The sequence below is a fragment of the Ambystoma mexicanum genome, chromosome 8 (genome assembly GCF_040938575.1).
Source record: "Ambystoma mexicanum isolate Mex_15411 chromosome 8, UKY_AmexF1_1, whole genome shotgun sequence".
In the NCBI taxonomy this organism is placed as follows: domain Eukaryota; kingdom Metazoa; phylum Chordata; class Amphibia; order Caudata; family Ambystomatidae; genus Ambystoma; species Ambystoma mexicanum.
This window is the reverse complement of record NC_090929.1, coordinates 381,547,769-381,571,336: the sequence shown is the minus strand read 5'-3', so window position 1 is coordinate 381,571,336 and position 23,568 is coordinate 381,547,769. Positions and strand designations below refer to the sequence as shown.

At 42.9% G+C, this 23,568-nt stretch overlaps 1 protein-coding gene across 2 annotated transcripts in view; it reads left to right on the top strand.

Annotated features, from left to right (window-relative positions):
• The window catches only part of NDOR1 (NADPH dependent diflavin oxidoreductase 1), a 667,841-nt gene that overhangs the window by 433,600 nt on the left and 210,673 nt on the right, over window positions 1-23,568 (top strand). For both annotated transcript variants that reach the window (XM_069609846.1, XM_069609847.1), the window contains exon 9: window positions 15,713-15,933. In XM_069609846.1, coding sequence (XP_069465947.1) covers window positions 15,713-15,933 — 221 coding nt within the window. The remainder of the gene's footprint in view (window positions 1-15,712; window positions 15,934-23,568) is intronic.

Sequence of the window (23,568 nt, the reverse complement as noted above, 5' to 3'; positions counted from 1 at the left end):
AGAAACCACATTTTGTAAAGCGTGTCTGTGGACGGGACCTTGGAGCCATAACAATGCTGAACCGATAAGAATAACTGATGATGAGATCGATGAACAGCTCTTGAATTTATCCACCTATTCCATTGAAACCTCTCAAATTGGTGATACCAAACAGGATACACCTATAAGAGTCTTCAGTAGAGGGACGCGAGGATCGGAGGAAAGGACGGCTAATGAACATGAGGAATATCCTAATTTCCTCACGCTGGAAAAAAGGAGAAGGGGAATGATGGGTAAAAGTAAGAATTCTATAATTGATGTTGATGAGAATCCCAAGCGGCAACTACCTACTGGTGTAAAATGGGATGAAAGGCAAGAAGCTAACAGTTTTATATTTTATATTAATGCCAGTGATAAAACTAAACCAGTGAAGTCCTCAGTGAAATATGCAGAAAATATATACATCAAAATGCTTGATCGACAGTTATCAGTTCCGTATCCTAATAGATAAACTCTGTTTAATGTGTTTCAAGCTATTCCAATTGAAATATATTCAATAACCTGACATAAAAGCAATTTGGTTCATTAACAGCCCCAAAATGGATACAGTTGAGTTAAAGGTTCTGTCACAATTAGTAAAGGAACTGATATGGCTAACGAGATAAAACGAGGCAGTGTGGATTTGAAATGTATATTCAAAATGATGAGAGATCTAAAACAAAACAATCATTGCATACAAAGACCATCACAAATCAGCCAGTTGAGCGAAAAGAATGAAATTGGGATACTTTAAATTCTAGACCAATTGAAATAAGAAATAACCAAAAACTAACACAAGGTAAAGTTGAACCTCTATATATTATATGTGAGGGGTGGAGAAGTATCCTATCTCGAGAGGTATATTATAAAGAAGAGCAAAAGCAGCCTAGGGAAAGAAACTGGAACTGACTAACTAAAGCTTGTGAGGAAACAAATCCCAGGAACGAGCCATAATGTCAGACCGATCGTCCCCGTCTTTAATAATATTGGTATGAAACACAAGAGGGTTTTCACATTTACTGAACTTGGAAACCACCAATTTGATAACAGCAGCGCAATTGTGATATTACAAGAAACATGGATATCTACACAGCCGATATGGGCAAATTATGACCGGCCATAAAAAAGCCAAAAGGACGACCATCTGTTGGGCTACTAACTGCAGTAAAAATGGATGCAGGTTTTTACCTGGAAGCATGGACTTCACCTAATCCTGGTATTCAGCTAACAAAATTGATACCAACATTCACTGACTCATCACTAGGTGACAGGGTGGCATTACTGAATATTTATTGGAATCCATTGGCAAATGAGGTTCATCAACCTAATAATCGAAATGCTGGATTTAATAGCAGCTCAAGAACAAGGGTACGCAACACTAGTGGTACGAGATCTTAATATAACATGTATCACTAACAAAGCTAAACCACTATCAGGGAGAGCCAAATAACGGCCCACTTGATGCGAGCGCGATCTCATGATGTTAAATGGAACAGTGACAGGGCATATAGCCCCATCCCCTACTTGGAAAGGAGGTGAATCAAAATCAGTCCTAGACTATGTATTTATATTGGCTCATGCTTTGCATTCTATTCAAGAGTTCACTATAATTCTAACTGAATCTAGTGATCATAACATCTTAAAAATCACAATAGCAAGTGATAACCCTCGAATACAAATTCATTATGAAGAATCAATTGCCCTCAATCAAGGTAGAAATAGGATCAAGTGGACTATTAAAAAACCGGCAAGACTAAAATCACAAGTGAATCAGTATAATAAGGTTGGTCTGAGAAGCATAAAATATGATTATACAGACTCAATGAAACTCTAAAGACTCATACAGTTTTTTTTAAACAAAGATGTACTTATGATCCGGATATTCATTGGTTAAAAGCACAATTTCGGCGAAAGCAAAATCAACTTAAGAATCTCCCATTAGGGGAAAGACATCCAGCAAAAACTCATCTGCATACCCAATATAAAAATGCAATTAAACAAAATCTTGCGAATAAAAAACAAGAAAATGGTGAGAAAATGCTAACGGCCATAGCAAATACATCTAGTGCTCAAACATGGAGTCTCCTAAATGATACCATTCACAGTGCCACATATCCTATAGTAATAAACACAATAAATGAACAGACTTGGATTGAATATTTTGAGAATTTTCTGGAAAAAAACTGGGCAGGTTAGAATACCAGTTTTCAACATCTGAAATCCATCTTTTTGATCAGATGGGTATCCTTATGATTATCAAGAAACTAAGCTTGTCGCGAGCTCCTGGCCCAGATGGACTGTCAAATGTAGTCATTGAGGCACATCCAGAACAATGGGCAGAAATCGTGGAACTATTTCTGGACAATAGTAAAGAGAGAAGAGATTCCCCATTCTTGGAAAGAATCGATAATAATCCAATATTCAAAAAGCTATGAGAAATGATCCAGTTAACAATCACTCAATCGCGCTTTTAGACATTCCAGGCAAGATTTTTGCCAGATTAGTAGTAAGAAATCTGACTTGATGGCTAAATAAGGCCAAAATACTAGAGCCACATCAATCTGGCTTCACTAAAGGAGTAGACACGTCAATACATTTATTTTAATTAGCAATTTTAAAACAACAAGCTATCGTGAGCAAACAGCCTATATTTTTAACTTTTATTGATTTTAAAGAAGCGTTTCATACAATACCAAGAAATATATGATGGGGAAAAATCGTTAGATGCTGGTTGTCAACCACACATTCTATATTGGATACCTCGATAAAAGGGAAGCTAAATCGAAATGGCTTGATTACTAACTTAATTCCGTCAAATTTTGGATTAAAACAAGGTTGTATTTTAGCATCAATACTTTTTAACTTTCATATTAAAGCTATAAATATTTATTTGTATTCTAGACACTATTTTCCGCCAAGAATTGGATCCGGGTTAGTATCGTGGTTATTATACATGGACGACCTCATGATGATTGATCAAACACAAATTGGATTGCAAAGAAAATTAAAGCACTAGATAATTTTGCAGTAAAGAATGGGCTAATGGTGAACACGCAGAAATCTATTATGATTGTACATCTTAAAAACGGACAAATTCATAAATGTACATGAACACTTACTAAGATAGTAGTTACATTAGTAAATGAATACAAATGTTTAGGCCAAAATATTAATGATAGGCCTACCATACACATTAGAGATACAAGCTAAAATGCGAACACTGGCGTCTCAAGGCAGAATTATACAGGTCAAATTCGTGAAGTTCACACATGCTGTGTTAATTCAGTTCTACAAACAAAAAGTAGTCCAGTAATTATTTATGAAGCCCAAGCAAAGTACCCGGATTATTGACCAAACTGAATACCTTGAAAGGGCTTTTCTGGAAAAAGGTACTTTGCTTACCTCAGGCGATCCCTATTGTGATACTGAGGGATTAATTGGGACTGACATTGTCAGCATTAGTAGCGTAGTTACAAGGTAGGGGATTGCCCCAAAAGTGGTACAGCTATTGATGGGGTCTCAAATAGTCCCACAAAAAGATTCAAAAGCTGTAAAAAATAAATTGGTAAACTATAATCCTAATTTGCATGGTATCAAAAAAAAGATATCCTAATCATTCTTCCTCGAAACAACTTGAGATAATCTAAGAGAGATCAAACACAATATAAAGCCAATTTTAAACAAACATTTTCAAAAGTTTATTTCACAGAAACAGGAAAAGAAAATTGTAATAACAAACTGACATATAATTTACAGTGAAAAATAGGGTGCATATAAAAAATGGATGAAAGCACCACAGTACATGTAAACAAGGGTATACGTTAACAAAGTTACCAAAGTTAAACATTGAATAAAAAACAAAAATCGAAATGAAAAAACAACTCAATTAACTTGTGCAAAAGTGTAAATTCACTTGTACAGGTCTTATTAACTTGTGCAAAAGTGTAAATTCACTTGTACAGGTCTGCCTACGTAAACTTTTCACAATTGTTCAAGTTGAAAAGAAAGGTCTCCAGGAAATAATATTGGAAATGAAGTTAAGATTCCAACAGAAAAAGACCACAATTACGTTTCGGCGGGCCACCTGTAAGGCCACTGGTATTGGAAAAACGCCTTCCTCGGGGCAAAGTAGGTAATGATAATCCCCAAATAAATGTGGGGGGAATTCTTCAAGACAGGGTTTCGAGACGTCAAAATCACCTCAGTGCCAAACATGAGCACAGGTGTCTAGTGGAGGACCAATGACCAGCACTCCATTGTGAGACCTTGGTGGCAACATTGCCTTCATGTCTGAAAAAAGATGAAATCCTAAGTCATTGGGTACATGATCGATCTTGAAAAGATAATATCAGTGTTGTTGGTCTTTTAAATCCTTACTTGCAAAATAGTGCCCAATGTTGCTGAGTCTATTCCAAATTACAGGTTCTCCATAGGTAAACTGGGGCTTGTTCCATTGGCTGTTAAGTAGACCCTCTGCAGTGGAGCAGTTAATGCTACGCGAGAAATGCTGCAGCCAATATGTACGGGTGCGCACGGAGGTCTGGCAACAAAAGTGTGTTCCAGTCACTCCTGCGGATATAGTCCGAATGCCGTTGTACCGCCATAGTAGCATGGCAAACCTGGAGTTTATGGAGAAAATTTCTACTGTCAAAGGAGAACATGCAGACGTTAATGCCGCTCCTATATGATGCCCTCGAAGAAAGTAATAATAGTCCCATAAAGATGTGGGAGTTATCTGTAAGGATATATTAAAGAAAGCAGATATGTAACAGAAGCTCCTTGTTGACTTCCCGGACAAGGCAAACATGAAACTGTGGAGGTGGGATTGGTCCATGACATGGGAGAATTGTAATGAATATGCAACATTCAAAACTGGAAAATTTGCGATAAAATCCATTTGTCTAATTCCAATCTATCTGATGTAATTTACAGATGTGAAATATGCAAGAAATTTTATTCGAATCGGATTTAATTTGTGGCCAACAAGAGTACAAATAGCAAAATACTCTAAGAAGCACGATTCCATTATTACTTGTCGATTTTGTAAAGATCAAGAGAAGACCAACTCTAAAACATCTGTTCGTAGAATGTCAGAATCTGAATATTTTAAGAAAATAAATGTTTTTATAAATGTTTTAAACAGGCTTTTGAATGAAGAAATGTGGAACATGATTTTTAATTAAAAATTTGATATCTCTAAATATTGCTACTGTAAATTTTATTCTTGCTTTGAAAATTCATAAGGTGCCTACTGAAATGCCGTGATTATGGGTAGTTGTATTGAACGCTCATTATAATCAATTGTGAAATGGCTAATAGAAGCGAGAGGAGTATTTGAATTTGAAAGTATGTGCAATGAATTGCTATTTAATAACTTCTACTTGTTTTAATTATAATGATATGTAATTTGTAATTTGTATTAATTTGAAAAGTTGTGATAAGTTGCGATAAGCAACCAAATCAAATCAAATAAATATTACAATCAAATACTTCTCAACAAACACAATTATCATTAAACAGACCATCGCAGGCCTTACATCAGCACTGCTGTTTGCCTCTGCCCTATTCTGCTCGGAGGTCGTTGTCATCTATAACTTACCGGCATGTAGGAGAGAGCCCCTCTGTTAGGAGATAAAAAATTAATCCAACTAATAGAACCCCATCATGTTCCTCATACCACACATGCTGTGTAGTGGGCCTAATGTACCTCAAAATTATTTGATAAGCTACTGGTCCAGTAAGGAGCACATGTTCAACGTCCCCAGCCCCCCAGGGGTGCTGGTTAAAAGTGCTGACCCTGTCGTCAAAGCCTCTTCCACTTGGCCTTGTATCGGTATTGTACGTTTTGACTGTATCTAAACGGCCGCACGTACAAAAAGGTCTAAAAATGTTACCACCAAAGGTTCGAACACCGAAAGTTCGAACCTTTGATGGTAGCATTGCAGGTAAGTATACATGTGGGTATATACGTGTGTGTGCGTATATACGTGTGTTTGCATGAGAAAGGTGCAAACTTTTGGTGGTTCGCACCTTTCTTGTGCGAACTTTCCGGCTGTGGGCAAATCAGCCGCGGTCGGATCACGTAGATCCCTTGTATCGGCCACCTAAAGCCTGAGAGTGCCCATTAGTGCTGGATAAACACAGCATATTAACCATAGTCCAGGAACAAGGCGTCCCTCAAAGTTAGAAATGCCAATCCAGATTAAAATTACCTTCAGTTGATACAATTGGCATTTAAAGACGCCTGGTAAGATCTTCCATCACAGTCTGCTGTTCACAGAAAAACCTGCTATGCTGTATGGGAGGTTTTGATATAAGGCGCATGCGCCAACGCAGAGGTCTCGGCGTCGATCGCAGTGCCCCATTTTGCATTTGGATCCTCAAAGTATATTGACCGTACGACACACAAGCGTCGCTGGCGAAAGTACAGTGTCCCTCCCCACAAGTCCTCTCAACCACTAGCGATTCAATCTACTAAATCACACACATTCCCCACACAATGCGGCCTCACCTGGTGCATGAGTTTCCAGGCACCATAAACACCCATGTGATGCCACAGCGTGCAGGGGAACCTCTTCCAATATTAACAGTACAATGTGCTGTCACACCCAGTGTAATGCAAAATCTTGCTTCCCATAACTGGGTGGAAGTGTGCCCACATCATCGAAGACGCACATCCCCCGCATCTTTATTGGACAGTATAGAATCAAGTGATAATAATCTTCCCTCTCTCAATACTCCGTTGTAAAATAACATAGTACTGTTGGTAATAAAACCAGGTCATATGCAGCATAAAACCAGGTCATATGCAGCAGGATCCAAATTCATGGTGCCAAAAAGGTGGACCTAACACTCAGTAGCAAACTCGAAGACTTGTATGTGATGTGACATCTATAAATATCTAAATAGCACTTATGTCTCGAACTCTGTGTCGGAAAACCCCATGAAAAAACTAATGTAGGAACTTGAACCACCATAACTAAGTTGTCACAATGGTAAAGGAAATATCCTCGTGCATAATAAAAATAACAAAGTAAAGTGATGGATCAAATAGTTAACAGTGAAATGTAGAGAAAATAACATTTGAAAAGTGTCGAGAAAAAAGCCTTGTAGACCCCAACTAGAGAATCACCATGTGTTGGCTCGCCCAGAGGTCTCTACGGCCTTCCTGCTTCACTAGCCAGTCAACCCTGCTTACATTAAAGGAAACAATTTAAATCAAACTCCACATTCATAACTCTTGTATGCAATGCATCAAAGGTTTCAAGCCACGAGATCTTGATTAGGTGAAGTAGTTTGTCCATGTCTCCTCTTGATCTGTTCCAAAATCACACTTTGGAGCTGTACAGTAGTATGTTTTTTTTTATCTAAGAAATGCCTAGCAATTGATAATCGTTGGCTCTGTGTTCTTATTTGCGATGTATGTCCTGTCCCTCCCTGTTTCGCCTTCAGTGTGGTGAGACCTATGTAATATATTCCACATGGGCATTTCAATCCATAGATTACATTCATAGTCACATGTGCAGTGTGATCGAATTCTAATCTTTTTGCCCAAATATGAATGCTTGATCGTAGGTCCCTGTATCACATTGTGACAATGCTAGCATCCGTGACATGGTATGGTACCAACTTTGGACGCTCTCGACTGTTTCTTAGCCTCACATTCTGCATGTACCAATTTATTTTTCAATGAGGTATTATTTTAATATGCCAAAATGGGTAGTGTTGAAAAGAACAAGTTACTCTCTTACCTGGTAACGTTCTTTCGATGGGATGGTCCGACGACGTATTCCATATCTATGACAGTAATCATCACAGCTGTGCTGCTTCGGAAAATCTTTTGTTGCCTGCGTCGATGACGTTGATACGCCGTCCTCAAGGGCCTCTGTCGAGCCAACGTCACCAGATCTTATAAGTAGGACGCACGATACCCGTAGCCTCGGTTATAGTTTTTTCCACGAACGTGTGGCACCGATCAACTGCCATTATGACCACAGAAAGCCTTGCGGAAACGTAAGCTGCAATCGCATAAGGAATTCTGTAGCGGGGAAGGCAGGGAGGGAGCGATATGGAATACATCGTCGGACCATCCCATCGAAAGAACGTTACCAGGTAAGAGAGTAACTTGTTCTTCGAGGAGATTGGGTCCTCCGACGTATTCCATATCTATGACAGACTCCCAAAGCAGTACCAACGTAAGGAGGTGGGAAAAGAATTTAGAATACACAAATTGAGAGTGTCCAATCAAATTGCAGAGTAAAGGACCGCCTTGCCAAAGGCCAGATCCTGCCCACGGACAGAATCTAGAGAGTAGTGACGTACAAAAGTATGGACCGAAGCCCAAGTGGCTGCATCACAGATGTTACGAATAGGAACACCCCTCTGCAGGGCAGTAGAGGCAGCCATACCCCTAGTCGAATGGGCACGTAACCCTACCGGAGGGTCCTTACCCGCCAGGCGGTAACATTCAGAAATTGCCAAGATAATCCATCTGGACAAAGTCTGCTTAGTCACAGCTTGTCCCAAACGCCTTCCAGCGTAACCAATAAAGAGCTGATCGTCCACTCTGACCCTGGACATGCGAGAAATGTAGAAGCTTAAATCTCTCCTAGGATCCAACCTGTGGAGCCTCTCCTCCTCCTTACCAGGATGTGGGGAGGATAAAACGCCAGAAGAATAACCTTCTGGCCTAAATGAAATTTCCGACACCACCTTCGGAAGAAAGGAAGGACGAACTCTAAGGACAACCCTGTTGACAGTCTCAAAGGGCAAGAATGTAAAGGCTCAAATGGAGCACCCATTAGAAACTTGAGAACCAGGTTCAAATCCCAATCGGGCACCTGGAAAGGTGACAGAGGGAACACATTAGTGGGCCCTTTTAGAAATTGAGAAAAGGAATTTTAAAATAAGAACACTCCTCAGACGAGCGCTTAAATATGGACAGCGCCGCCAGGTAACCTTTAACGGTACCCACTTGCAAGCCCCTGTGGGCTAAAGAAAGCAAAAAAGACAGAACCACAGGAATGTCACATGAAAAAGGATCCACATTCTTAACCCTGCACCGGTCGCAGAACTTTCTCCAACGGCAACGGTACAGGGACTTGGTTGCCGGCCGTCTGGCCGACAGCAGCACCTCCATCACGTCTTCAGGGAGGTCCCAATCCTTATACCTCAACTTTTCAGAAGCCAAGCGTGAAGGTTGAAGGATCTGACCTCTGGATGGAGAACCTGACCCCCCTCTCATGAGAGCAGATCGTCTTGGTAGGGAAGACGACGTGGAGGGCAGATGGACAAGTGGAGAAGGTCCGGTTACCACGTCCTCCTGGCCCATGCTAGAGCAATGAGGATCATCCGGGAACCGAACCTCTGTAACCTCCGCAGCACTTGCGGGATGACGGGGACTGGAGGAAACGTGTACAGCAGTGGGAATGACCACTCCACCACGAACGCGTCTCCTAAGGCTCCTCTTGGAGGAAATTCCCACGAGCAGAACCTTTCGCACTTCTGACACAGGAGGCGAAGAGATTCACTTGAGGGGTCCCCCAAAGAGCGAAGATCTCCAGGAGAATCTCCTGAGCCAACTCCCATTCATGAGAGATCGCGCTCTGCCTGCTCAGAGCGTCCACCCTCTCGTTTTAGTCTCCGGCCAGATGAACTGCCGAGATCGAAATTTCCTGCTGGATTGCCCAGAACCAAAGCTGCATCGCCTCCCTGCACAGAGAAAGTGACCTTGCCCCCCCTTTTTGTTGAGGTAGTGCATGGCCACTGTGTTGTCCGTCAGAATCAGGACATTCTTTCCTCGCACAGTTGGCAGAAAAGCCTTCAGGGCAAGCCTGACGGCCCTCCGCTCCAACAGATTGATATGGAGTCTGGACTCCGACGGAGACCAACGACCGCTGACTGTCAGCTCGTTGGCATGAGCTCCCCATCCTGTGAGGGACACGTCCGTCACGATCGTCACCTCCGGCCAGGGCAGCCAAAACGGAGCCCCCTTCATCAGATTGCTTTCGACGGCCCACCACAGAAGGTTCTGGGCGACCGAGGGTGGCACCTGAACGGGGTCCGACATCCTGCCGGAGGACTGAGACCACTGGAGCTTGAGTGCCCATTGCAAAGATCTCATCCGCAACCTGGCCTCTGGCACCAGAAGAATGCAGGATGCCATGAGGCCGAGCAATCTCAAGAACTCGAACGCAGGGAGACTCTGGGCATGTTGGAACTTGTGCACCATCTGCTGAATGTGATGAGCCCACAACTGTGGAGGAAAACACTACCCCAGGGACGTGTCGAGCACCGCTCCGATGTACTAGAGCCTCTGAGTTGGCGTCAAGTGGGACTTCTTTAAGTTGAGGGAGAAGCCCAGCTTGTGAAGGGAGTGGCAAGTGACGGCCAGATGATCCAGGACTTGAACGGGCATGCCTAGAGCGACCATCCTTGTCTGACCGTGACCGTCGAAGGCGCCCAGTGGACGTGGCTGCTCGAGCCCGAAGGCGGACGAGCAGTGTCTCTAGTGCGGCCTCGACCGCCGTCCTCAGACGGCACGGCCGGACTGGAGCCCTGCCATTGAAAAATCACCAACATCTCCTTTCGGAACGAATCCTGTTCCTCAGGAGTGGAATGCTTGTTGGGACAAGCTACCCGCCGATGGGCGGAGTCCTCGGATAAGGACGGGGAAGGCGACCTTTGACAGCGCTTCCTGGAGTGCCTCGAAGAGAAAGAGGAATGGCGGGACCGACTCCCAGACCGAGAACCCCCGGACTCACGATGACGATGCGGAGAGTCGCCCCTCGAATCGTCCGTCGAAAGACCAGTGGAACGCGACCTCTGGGGCTTGGCCACCTTACCGACGACAGCTTCTTCTTACGCTCCCTCAAGGCCTTCGAAGTGAGCGATTGGCAGTCGACACAGTCGTCCTTATCATGGTCCTCCCCGAGGCACCAGAGGCAAGCGTCGTGCATATCCGTCAGGGACATCTTGGACCCGCAAACCCAACACTTCTTAAACCCGGACCACGGGGTGGAAGAACCCGAAGACATCATATTCGATAGCGATGAAGCAACAGGTTCGAGGAACCAAAAGAACATCATTCAGTGGAATCGAGGCGCGCCGAGATCTCCGAAGCGAACACGTTTGCGGAAAAAACAGAACTGAGGCTACGGGCGTCGTGCATCCTACTTATAACATCCGGTGACGTTGGCTCGATGGAGGCCCTGGAGGACGGCGTATCGACGTCATTGATGCAGGACGCAGACGCCGAAAGATTTTCTGAAGCAGCACGCTGTGGGGATTACTGTCATAGATATGGAATACGTCGGAGGACCTAATCCCCTCGAAAAGGTATTATGAAAGAAGCGGGGGCTTCTTTCAAATGCACCAACTGATAGCTGCCTGGTGCACTCTGCTGCAAGGGCTTCTTCCAATGGCTAATATTGGTTTCTTATATTGGCCTCTTTAGTGTCTCTTATATTCTTCCGACATGCTTTGACAAACTTGACAGTCTCTCCTTTTTGAAAAATGCTCTTTTAGTCTTTGGTCCATCAATATAACGCGGTAACGTTACTTCTGCTGAAAATTGGCATAATTACCGTTTTTATTTTCGTTTTTTTGACAGTAATTACGCCCGCGGTAACATTAATTCTGCCGAAAATTGGTGGAATGACTGTTGGTTATAATGTTTTTTGTTTGTTTTTTTGGGCAGTATACCGTTACTGCCGATGGTGGTGCACACACCCGCCTACTCATGATTCGGCTGAAATCCCACCAGGATGCATGGCGGTAACGCTAATTCCACCTGCCGGAATTACCACCATTCTTTCCGCTGAACCCGTAATTAGTGCTCTGGTCTAGAGCGAATGTACTGGAAAAAGCAAAATATCTCTAAACCAGAGAACGTGTTTTAATTAAGCAATATGCCCCGAGCGGCGGGGGCTTTACCAAGTCAGGTAATGCCCCGGGGCCCCTTAACAAATGGTCCCGGGGTATTATCTGACTCGGTAATGCCTCGCTGCGAGGGGCATATTGCTATTAGTACCCTGTCATGCAAGATCTGCGAGACTGGGGTACTAAAAGCAGTTTTTTCTGTTCCGAAACACTGCAGGGTTTCGGAACAGAAAAAAAAAATGATGGGGAAAATGGCCGCCGCAGAAGCGAAAACTGAGTCTGTTTCCCTTTCCATGGTGGCCACCGGGAACGGACACGCTGGGAACACTTCTGTTCCCAGCGCGTCCGCTCCTAAAAAAATAAAGAGAAGGTAAGTGGGGTTGGGAGGGTGGGGGGGAGGATCAATGGAGGGGGGGAAATAGAAAAAAGAAATACATACCTGGGTCCCCGGCGGGGGACGATGGAAGCCCAGCCCTGTGGAGGCTCGGAGCGCGGATAGCCCCGCTTCCAGTCTCCACACAGCTGGAGGCTGCCATCATCCCCCGCCAGGGAAAAAAGCAGGCGGAAGGTAAGTGGGGTTGGGAGGGAGAGGGGACAGGGAGGAGGAAAAACAACAATACAAAAACATACCTGAATCCCTGGCAGGGGACGAATGCAGCCTCCAGCCGTGTCGATGCCCCCGCTTCGAGCCTCCTCATTGGCTGAGGGACTACCACGCCCCTCCCCCTCCCGGGGACAATGGCGTGGAATCCGAAGGATTCCCGGCCGGGTAATGCCTCGGCGAGGGCCAATCAGAATGGTTCTTTCATTCTGATTCACCCTTGCCGGGTACTAATGGATCACATTATGATGAAATATGAGTGTTGCAATTATACTGCATCAGAAAAGTACTGTAAGAATATATTATATGAATGCAGTTTTCCAACTACATGAAGAATATTACCTAAACTTTATAAATAACCCTAGAATAAGAAGGCTCATAACAAGATGCACTTTGATCGAGTTCCATAAGTGAGTGTACAAACACAATCCTAGTTATGAATTTGATGGAGTTACATGCAGAAACACTCTACACGTTCTACCATTTTGCTCGTTCTATAAAACGGAGACAAAAATATAGAGTACCTATGTTGAGAAACTTAAATCTGTTAGACTATAGTTTTGCCTATAATGTTTACATGGCCACTACTGAACCAGTGATTATTTTTAGTCTTCAACAGTTTTCAATTTTTTTAAATACATTTTGATAATAATGAATTGTAAGTTGTCTTAACTATGTACTTCTTGTGTATTCTTATTTTGATTATATGCTGTACAGTTTGAATTTCTATTCAGATACATTTATATTGATGATATACCTAGCAAGGTTTGTATTTTCTTCTTAGTCTGATTTATAAAAATGCTTTTTAGTATTTCTATGGCTATGGCCTTTCGAATTTGTTTATGGCTAAAAAGTAGCTCGACTGGCTGTTTTCCCCCTTTAGAGCAGTCATCCAATCAGGTTTGTGCGTGGCCCTTACAAGTCAGCTGCAGACACACCATGTTTTGAAGAATGCTCCCCGTCACTCAAACATAGCGCCACCTAGGAAAGGTACCCCCATGCTACATGACATAGCCTTCATCTGCCTAACAGTGTTGTGTGCATGAACTCCATAAAATGTTTTTACCGCACAAGAGCAAAAACGATTGAATTTGTCAATACTTTTCCCATTGCGCAGGATATCTGCTTTGCTTCTCTCCCATTTAATACCATTCCTTTAGTTTAGACGTTTCCCATTCCTGCATCCTGTACAGACAGGTGTGTGATGTTATTGGATGGACTAAGAGCCCTGGTCTCTCCAAGTCCAAAGGCAGCTGATTTATATCAGTGTACATGTGGAATGATGTGACCAGCATTGAAAACATCAACCAATGTTCTGAAACACACAGTTAAATGAATAGGAGACAGGACAAATCCTGGTGGTTCCTCAAAGTAACTGGCTTAGCCAGTCAATGGATATTCCGCCATTGTATTTGGTCTGTCTCAAACGAAATTCTTAATTAATTGAAGGATATTACCGGACGTGCCAGGTTGGTTCTGCAATCTCGTTGAAAGTACAAAATGCTAATTGTTAAAGTTGGCACTCAAATCTGAGGGTTTAAGTGCAGCATGTTGATTTTTACCAGAGGGTTCCAGGTGCCACTCTGAAAGTAGACCACTTTCTCTGTTACCTTGTGGCCAAACATCTGTCTACCAAGGCCTCTTAATTAAATATAGGTCTGAGGCTGACTTGTGAATCACTATAATCTTGCCATAAAAGGTCTTTTAATAAACGTCCTTTGTTTTTACACTGAAAGCTTTTCACAGGGCAGTATAAAGGATGGTGGGGCAGCTCCTTTACTAAAATAACCATTTATTATTCTGACAGTGACAACATCAGGGGCCAGAGTTGATGACCATGCACTTACTAGTGCAGCTGGACCGGAATCATTGCAACATGACTCCACTTATGGGGTTGAAGAACTATTGGAACAGTATTTAGTGAAATCCTTGTTTCAATTTCCTCTAACCACAATGTCACAGTTTTACATTTCATCTTGTTAGAATTTTAAGAAAGTCAACTAAAGCATTGTAATTTAAAACAGGTGGTGGGATGAAGAGGGTAAGAGATAGAAGGTGACATTAAGGGGGAGAACCATGTTGTTATCAGTAGGAGATGAAGTGAGTCTCTATAGGAAAACACATGGACTGAAAACACATGGACTGTAAGGAGATGGGAGAGATAATGGGTATTAACAGGGGCAGTCGCCTAGCAACAGACAAATGGTGTTTGGTGATAGAGAAATAGAAGAGGGTACAGAGGGGAATTTCCCCATATTTAAGATCAGCTACATAGATATTCTAAAAGAAAAGAAAGTGGATTCAGGCTAAACATTTGTGGTTGTCTCACCACATGCAAGTAAGTCACCTTTTCAAACGAACAGCGAATTCAAAAAATCAGGAAAAACTGGAGATGGTATTTCAAGTGTTGAGTGTCTCATCTCTGTTTGGTTGGAAAAATCCAAGTACCAAGGCGTTTAAGGGCGTCTTGATTCCATTCCCCTATTTCCGGTCCAGGTTTTATTGGTTGCGCCCAGGTGAACTCTGGCAGTATTTGCCCTGAAAGAGACAAAAGAGAACTCGGGGCACAAAATGAAGGGGAGGCATCATGTGACAAAGAAAGGTACCTACATTTATATTCAAAGCATTTGAGGTGTTTCAGGGAATGCCCCCAAACTCTCTCTCTTCACCCGGGACAAGGCTTTCTCTGGCTTCCATCCTGGTCAGTCCCCTGCCCAGGTTGAACAGTCAAGACCCTGACCATGTCACACAAATAGGTGACCCGCCCCTGCTTGTGAAACTACCCACTGATTATTTTTGGTGGAGAGCATTCGAGAATAGTATAGGTTTGTTAGTTCTAAAATTGGACTGCATTACCTCTGTACACAGCTGCACATATTGGACGTTTGCATTGCGGGCTTCAATTTACAGTGTTGGTAGTCTGAGCCTTCCACCTGCACACTTGCACATGGACAAGCATACCCTGAAGCTAAAAGCAGAGGTTGAATACTGTGCTTCATCTTCTGCTGGATAATCAATTGCATGTATCTACGCTTCATGCTAAAATGGCAGCCTGAATGAGAAATAGTAATGGAAAAACAAGCCTCTTTGAATTGCTGCAGATGGAATGAATGTTGTGTAGTTCATTCAAGTTTGGTGCAATTGATAAACATTCGGGTTGAGAAAGCAGTAGGACTATATAACTTAATTTTGTTTTGTTTTTTTTGCATTAAGGCACACCTCTTCCCGTTTACCTGCCTCAGCCATGCACAATTCAGTATTTTGTTCAACATTATCTCGACATTTGCTGTGTCCCTCGCCGTTCTTTCTTTGAACTTTTGTCTTACTTTGCCACCAATGAACTGGAGCAGGAAAAGCTGAAAGAGTTCAGCTCAGCCCTGGGCCAAGAGGAACTGTACAGCTACTGCAACCGGCCTCGCAGGACCACACTAGAGGTACGAACACTTTTAAAAGTCATACAAGAAACTTTTTTTCTAATGAAACTGTGGTAAGAAGCTTGTGACTATTGTATCGCCGGATGAAAAAGGCATGACACAACTTCCCTATAAGCTTCCTACAGGTAAAACTGGCACATCCTCTTACATGAAATGAACAAAAACTTGCTATACGGTCATGCACTAGATATAGGTAAATAATTATGAAGACTAGATGAGGTTTTCTGCAGGCAAGAACTAGCTTTAAGCTTACCATGGTGTGCAAATTTCCCATGCGATAGTCGGGAAAACAAAGCTCACACAATATAATTTGAAGTAGCAAAGGGCAGAGACCGTTTATTACATTGCAATAGAACAGACAAGCTGACAGTATGCCCTCGTCAGAGCTTCTCGCAGCAACATGCTCTCACCTACAAGACCCCTAAATTTGTAGATTATAGTGATCAGAAGGAAATCAAATCTTAACCAAAGGATGTGCCATTTAGACTTTGGCTCTGAGGTCCTCGATGAAGTCGGGATCTACAACAGGGCTGTACCTTTTATATTTATGTAAGTATTTAGGCCCAGCCGGCGCGTCAGGAGACTTTCATGGTTTAATGCACTGTATGCTGCTGAGAGCTCTGAAAGAATGACTGGCATTGGATGGTTATCTTTGATATTTTGTAGAATACCTTTTTTTTAGTGTCTGTGTAATGGAAAAAGAAATTGGTTTCACAATAGGATTGAAGTTGCTTCGTAACCGGTTTTGAAATTACTGGGAGCTATTTAGCTCTTGCTTCTAGCCTAGGTGAGCCTGGTTAATTTGACACTAACAGCTACCAAGTGCTATGTTTAGTTCTCCAGGCCAACTGGTGCCATACAAACATAGTGTGAGGAACCAGTAATGAGACCGACATAGAGAGTTTATAGTTTTGGCTATAGACTTTTATATCGAACAAAAAGGTGTTGGAAAATGCCTTGCTGTCCCTCCTCTAAGAGGTATTTTCCCTACCTAATCCAAAATGAAGTGGTCAAACTAGTAGAGAAAATTGAAAAAGGCCTGTAACCTTGATGTTGTAAAGTTATTATTAAGAGTTTGTTACGTTTTCTCTATGATCAGTGCATCAATTTGCAGCTTTCTCATTTCATGTCAGCCATTTGGTGGTAAAACCATTTATCGCTTTGATAGGGTGTTTTTAGGTTTTAAGAGATGGGTGACTGTAGAATGTAAGGTAGAAGATAAAGAAGAGGATAGAAATACTTTTATGTCATTGGCAAAGTGTGGTTTCCCATTGATCAGTCAAAATGATGTGAGAACTAGTCGCAAGTGATTTTTATCTTCGGTCAGAAGGTTATGAGGGGACGAGCAGGCATAACCTGTTTAGATCCGACTCTGGTTGTTGTAGGGATGGTCTCTTCCAAAGTAAAATGTTCATGATAACTCTTGCCAACAGAAAAGTTCCCAATGTCTCGGGTGGTCCAAAAGGCAAAAGAAATGTTCTACCAGGTAAAAGTCCTAGGTTTTAGGGGTTTGCTCCTTTCCCCTGTATACCTTCACGTTCTACTTTTCTTTTCTTTGGTCCTAAAGACCCTGGGCCTCATTAGGAGTTTGGAGAGTTTGGAGGCAGCCATGCCCTTAATAAGGGCATGGCTGACTCCAAACTCGGGTCCGGGTTCCCTGAATGGGGAAAATACCGGGCCAAACCGACCTGTGAGGGCCCGATATTTCCCCATTCAGGGAACCCGGACCATCCCCATTCACATTCGAGCCCCCAACGGGCCTGTTGTTAGCTCCCTGGTCCCCTCGCAAAGGATGTCCTGCGAGGGAACCTCGTAATAGGGCGGTATGGGTTTAATGGCGCCGGCACCTTTAACGGCGCCGTTAAACCCATACCGCCATACCCATACTAATGAGGCACCCTGTATCTTATCAGGTAAATGTCACAGATATTGTATTTTCATAAGTGTGCGAGTCCCAGACTCGTAATTATTTATAATACCGGCTTGGTGTAGTTCCCTACCAAGCATGGGTGGTTAGTCTTCTCTTCAGATATTCTGGGGCTGCACCATAGACTGCCTTATGGATAAAGACAGACATTTCTAATTGAATTTTAGCTCTTACAAGAAACCAACAGAGGATACATACATACATTGCTTGGTTTACAGTTACTCTTCAGTCATGTACAAGGACCGATACCACACACCAGCCATCCTCTCACACACCAGCTCAAGCCCCCAACTGACTCTCAGAACAATCGCCAGCAGACACTCATCAACATTCTGCTGAGCTGTCAATCACTCCAAGCACTAACATTCTCACAGCATACATTGATGGCAAGCAGGACAGGACAACATTAAAACATCACAACAAGAACGTGTGGAGAGAGAATGTTTGCATTTGAATGGAGAGGTTGAAAGACCATGAGCAGAGAGGAGTGAGGCAACTGGTGCTGCTGTAAAGAGCATTTGAAATAAAGACTTGTTCTCTCCAACCCACCTGACTTCCATGTATCCTTTAAGCAGGGAACATAGTAGCCACTTTCCCTGCAAATCTCAATACCACACAAGCTGGCGAACGTGGAAATACAAAAGATGGCAGACATCCTGAGCAAACAAGAAGCGCACCCACTTGCAGACTCACATCTCAGATGCCACAAAGTTCACCTCTGAACCAGTGTAAAGCTTTCTCTTGCTTAGGAGAATGTGGGAAACCATGGAACCCTGCAGAGCTGCAAATCAAACCTCAGTGATACCAGCCAGCCATGTGCTAGCATAACCTCTCGGGCCAATCAGAAAATCTATTTAGGAACAATCATATCCTGATAGCAACCTCATTGAAAATTTAAAAAATAATCACCCAATCACAAGACACAACAGCCACTCAGAGAAACAATCCTGAGGGAGGCTGCATAATCATGTGCTACCTTAGGCGTATGAGGAGATGGGACACGCCAGAGAGGAGTGAACACTGTAATGAAGCAGATGTGCTAATCCAGACTCCCTGGATACATGGGGACAGCACCTTCTGGGAAACTACAGTTTTGCTTCTTGAGACTAATACAGTGGAAACACTGTTGGATATAGGGCAGAGGCTGCCCACCCGGGTTGTTAGTGAGAGCATGGAACCTAGGACCAGGTTCCTTCCCAAAGATAGCTGAAATGTTCTGCCCTGACAGGACAGTGTGATTATCTGCTGCCTGAAAAGAACCATGGAGAAATGCCCATTGTGATGAACCCAGGTCATGGAGAGACCCTAACCAAGTGAATGCTGAAAGGTCATGGAGAGACCTTTTACTGAGACTCTTAATGTCAAGAGACCAAACCAAGTGGATGCAGAAACCCAGTCTAATCAAGTGAATGCTCAGAACCACATTGTGGAGAGACCTAGTTAAGTGAATGTTGCAACACGGTTGAGCTGTGACCTAACTGACTGCTGCAAACCAGGCCATGGAGAGATACTGACAAATTCAAGGGCTGGGAAAGAGTTCAATTGAACATTTAGAAATGTAATGGCTGGAAAACACCTCAAAGTGAATATTGTCAGGCTGGCCTAGCAGGTCGGACTGGGCTGCTACCATTGGTGGCAGTACCTGACTGATTTGCATATGGCTGGACCCCTTTTGCAATGGCGCAGACGGGCTAAAAAACGGTGGTGCGGAAGGTTGCACAGCGCAAAGCCAGTGGTACAGATTCATTCAAAAGCTTCCACCCATCACTTTTGTGGTCACAGTTTGTCTCACTATGTGAGAGAGGGTATGCCCAGACGTGTTTCCCTTGCTTGCTGCGCCATAGGGAACCAAGCTGCACCTGACTGAGGAGGTCCACCAAGGCCGAAACATGTCTGGGGTTGCTTGTGTTTCTGTGCAGAGTGGACCTGGCCTAGCAGTTCGGACTGGGCTGCTACCATTGGTGGCAGTACCTGACTGATTTACATATGGCTGGGCCCCTTTTGCAATGGTGCAGACGGGCTAAAAAACGGTGGTGTGGAAGGTTGCCCAGAGCAATTCCAGTGGTACAGATTCATTCAAAACCTTCCACCCATCACTTTTGTGGTCACATGGAGCAAAACCTAAGACTGAAATCTGCAGTGCCTGAAACCTGGGAGAGATCTTGAGGGACGTTGTGAATGCAGGTAGACCAAAGATGTGTCCAAATTGGAAGAACCTTTCCCAGAGAACCTTTCTGTTTTGTTGTGCTAGAGTACGGCTGGACATTTGACAATAGAATTTGTGGGGCCATGCCTTCGAACTTCGTTTATAACGTAGGGTAGCCAGGAGGCGTAGGACTCTTTACGATTAGATTTGGAATGTCATGGTGGCCAAATCTTTGAACTTGTGCTTTGTTCGCTAGGATGTCTTTGGAAGGATAAGGTTTCTTAAGAATAAGTTACAAATTCTATGATTTATACAGTAACCCTTGAAGGTGCTTGACACCTGGAGTATAATCAACGAGGTTAACACAGTTTGATGTAGGAATATGTTTTTTCTGTTTGTTCCCGTAGTTCCACCTATTTCCTGGCAAAAAACAGAATAAAATCCAAACTTTGAATCATAGCTATCCAGTGTCAAGTTTGCAATAAACGAATTGCATATTGACGTTAAACAGATTAGAAATCCATTTCCATATGGCGGACCTTTACTTGCTGGTCAGGGCCATCCTCTTGATATTCAATTGTATGGTGAGCTCAAAACACAACTGTATATAACAATCAGGACATTTCAGGGTTGCCTACTGTGGAGCTCAAAACAGACACATCTCTGAAACTATGACAATGAAGTATAGGATCATATCCAGAAAAAAACAAAATCTGTATTTGAGCTCAAAGAAAAAAATGAAAGTGCCTGGTTAGAGCAGACATATGACTACTTGCCGGAGTTCTTGTAAGCAGAGCATAGCAGCAAGTAGATTTGTGTGAGCCATTAGGGTTCTATGAATTCCTTGCTGTACCGTGTCATGGTTTAATGATGATGGAACTATGCAGCTTTGTCACAAAAAGGCTAAATGATAGAAATCTTGAAGTGGATTCCACTGCAAAGCAGCAGCATGAACAGCAAACAAAAAACTCCAAAAGCAATTGCTAATGCTCCACATGAAAGGAACGTATATGTTGTTTTTTATTGATGGCATGGCACAGGTACAAACAGTGGCAGAGGCATATTTTAGTGAGAAAAGGCAGATTGCTCTTGAGGGAGCATCAGGATTCTAAATGATTCATGGGTGAGTCCTCACGGTTGGTGAATTTTTTCAAGGAAGGACATAAATATTTCCCCAAATTGGCACAAGCGTGTGTGGGGTAAGGGAGCCCAAAATAATTCAAATGGACTTTACCACCCCTAGAACATGTTTGAAATAATATGTTCAAATGGTGCATTTCACAGCACAGTTTTGGGGAAAAACTGGGTAAAAAGCCATACAATTTGGTTCTTTTGGGTAACACATGAAACAAATCCAGGACATTTCACGATTCCTGGCCAGTCACGTCTGGTGAATATTTTTAGTTGAGTGGGCCTAAATATTTCCCCTGATTAGCATGAGCTACCAAATGTAGCAAGGGAGCCCCAAAGAATGCAAGAGGGTTCGGGGTAGGGGGAGTTAACCCCGACCCCAGAGAAATGTTTAAAATATGCTGAAATGTTGAATTTTGATAGCACAATTTTTTAGAAAAATGAAGTAAAAAATCATACAATTTACGGTTCTAGGGTAAAACATGAAAGAATTCCAGTGAATGACATGTCACCAGCGGCACCCTAGACAAGAACATTTAACACCATTTTCGATAGGTTGCAGAGACAACCTATCTATGCAGTAATGTTCACTGTAAAGCCCACAAATTAGGTTGTGGCCACAACCTATCTGTCAGTAATGGTCACTGTAAATCACTTGCATTAAACTATGGCCACAATCCTTTTGCTAGTAATTGTCACTAGAAAGCCATTGCATGAGGCTGCGACCACAACCTATCTATGCCAGAAATGGTTGCACCCCAGAAGGACCACTACACTGTGACTATGCCGGCACTGCCCTACTGCGAAATGTGGGTGCAGTAGCATGCTGTGCCCCACTTGTGGGAATGCATGCAACTTTTTAAAAGTAAGTTTGAAATGTGAAGTCTGGAGACATGTGGGGGCGTACTGGGCAGAGATAACGGCCTGGAGTTCCTGTACCCCCCGGCCCCCACTCCCAGCTCTCACAAGCTTTGGGCAAGTCTAAAGGCATTCAGACATGCAAAGATTTGGCTGAAACATTTTTCAAATGAAGCAGGCATTCTAAATTACAGGTACCAGCAACACAGTGGCTACAATTACAGCTGGCTTTATATACCAGATCACAGCGCATTCCATGAGGCGGTAAAGTGTAACCAGTGGAGTACAGACCATGCTCTACAACAGATAAATGCTTGGATTGTATTCTAAAAGCATGCTTTCTTTTTGGAGAGGGGGTCAGAAATGAGAGGCGGTCACAAAGTTGTAACGTTTTCAACATCAGACATTTTTATTAAAATAAATGGGTTGGATAAAGGCCTATCTGTCCCTATCCTAAAGAGTTTCTCTACCTAGGAAACTAAAACTAAAGATCAGTCTGGGACTTGTTGTCAAAAATATACTATCGGTCTATATGTCCAAAAGATATCTGACACTCACACTTATAAGTGAACAATTAAAGGTGTGTGGTAAATGTTTGTTTTGAATAAGTAAAAATGTGTAAAAATCAGATAAGAAAATTCAGCAACGTCTTTACATTCGAGGCCTGGTTTCCCTGCCCCAGGATTATTTCAGGTGAGTAGCAAAGATGCTGATTTCAAACAATGAGTGTTTGGAAATGGATGAAATGACTCCCTCGTAATTAGTCTTTTAAGAGTAGAAGAAATGTCTCTTTTAAGAGGAGATGCTTGTAAGAGGAGATTAAATGTCTCCTTAATGCTTTGTTCAGGATGGCAATAAGTATATGTTCCAATACAGTTTGAAATCCTCTTGTGTAATCTCCTGCCAGATATCTCTCATATAAAATCTTTTTCTTTCACACGGTTTAGAGGATTTACCTCGTATACTCTGTAAGAGAGGCATGGTATCACAAGTATGACACTGACACAAGAGCTGCACGTTTCAAAACCTTTATTAAATTGTTTGGGTTTGGAAAACTCCTACTTTGCCCTATAGCTAAAATGGGAGTAGTATCTATCATCAAATAATAAAGAAAACACAGTCCTAGTCAGTCTGTCAAATCAAAATGGCCTATACTAAAAAAAACGAATGCCTGCCCTTTCTCTTATCCAGAAATTGTGTAATGGGGAATGTGTATGCAAAGGAAAGTCACTGTTATAACATAAAGGATCAAGGTGGCTAAGTCGGCTCTCCTCCCCATGTTGGACAGAATGTAGTAAAGTGGCCCCCGTAGACGGGATGACGCACTCTGACTCAGGTTATCAAAAAAGGCAGTTAAAAATGTGGGTTGAGGCCTGCTTGGCCTTTCACGTAAAATTCACTTGTTTTCAGTTCACCAAAAGTTCTTTCACAGTTCAACAAAAGTTCAAGTAGGTCTCCCTCCGTCGGGCTCGAACCTCTCAACAAAAAGTACCTGATTCAACGTAGATCTCATTCTGCCATGCTCAGACCTCGAAATCGCAGCACTTGCAGGGGTTCCCTTACCAGAGCTTCA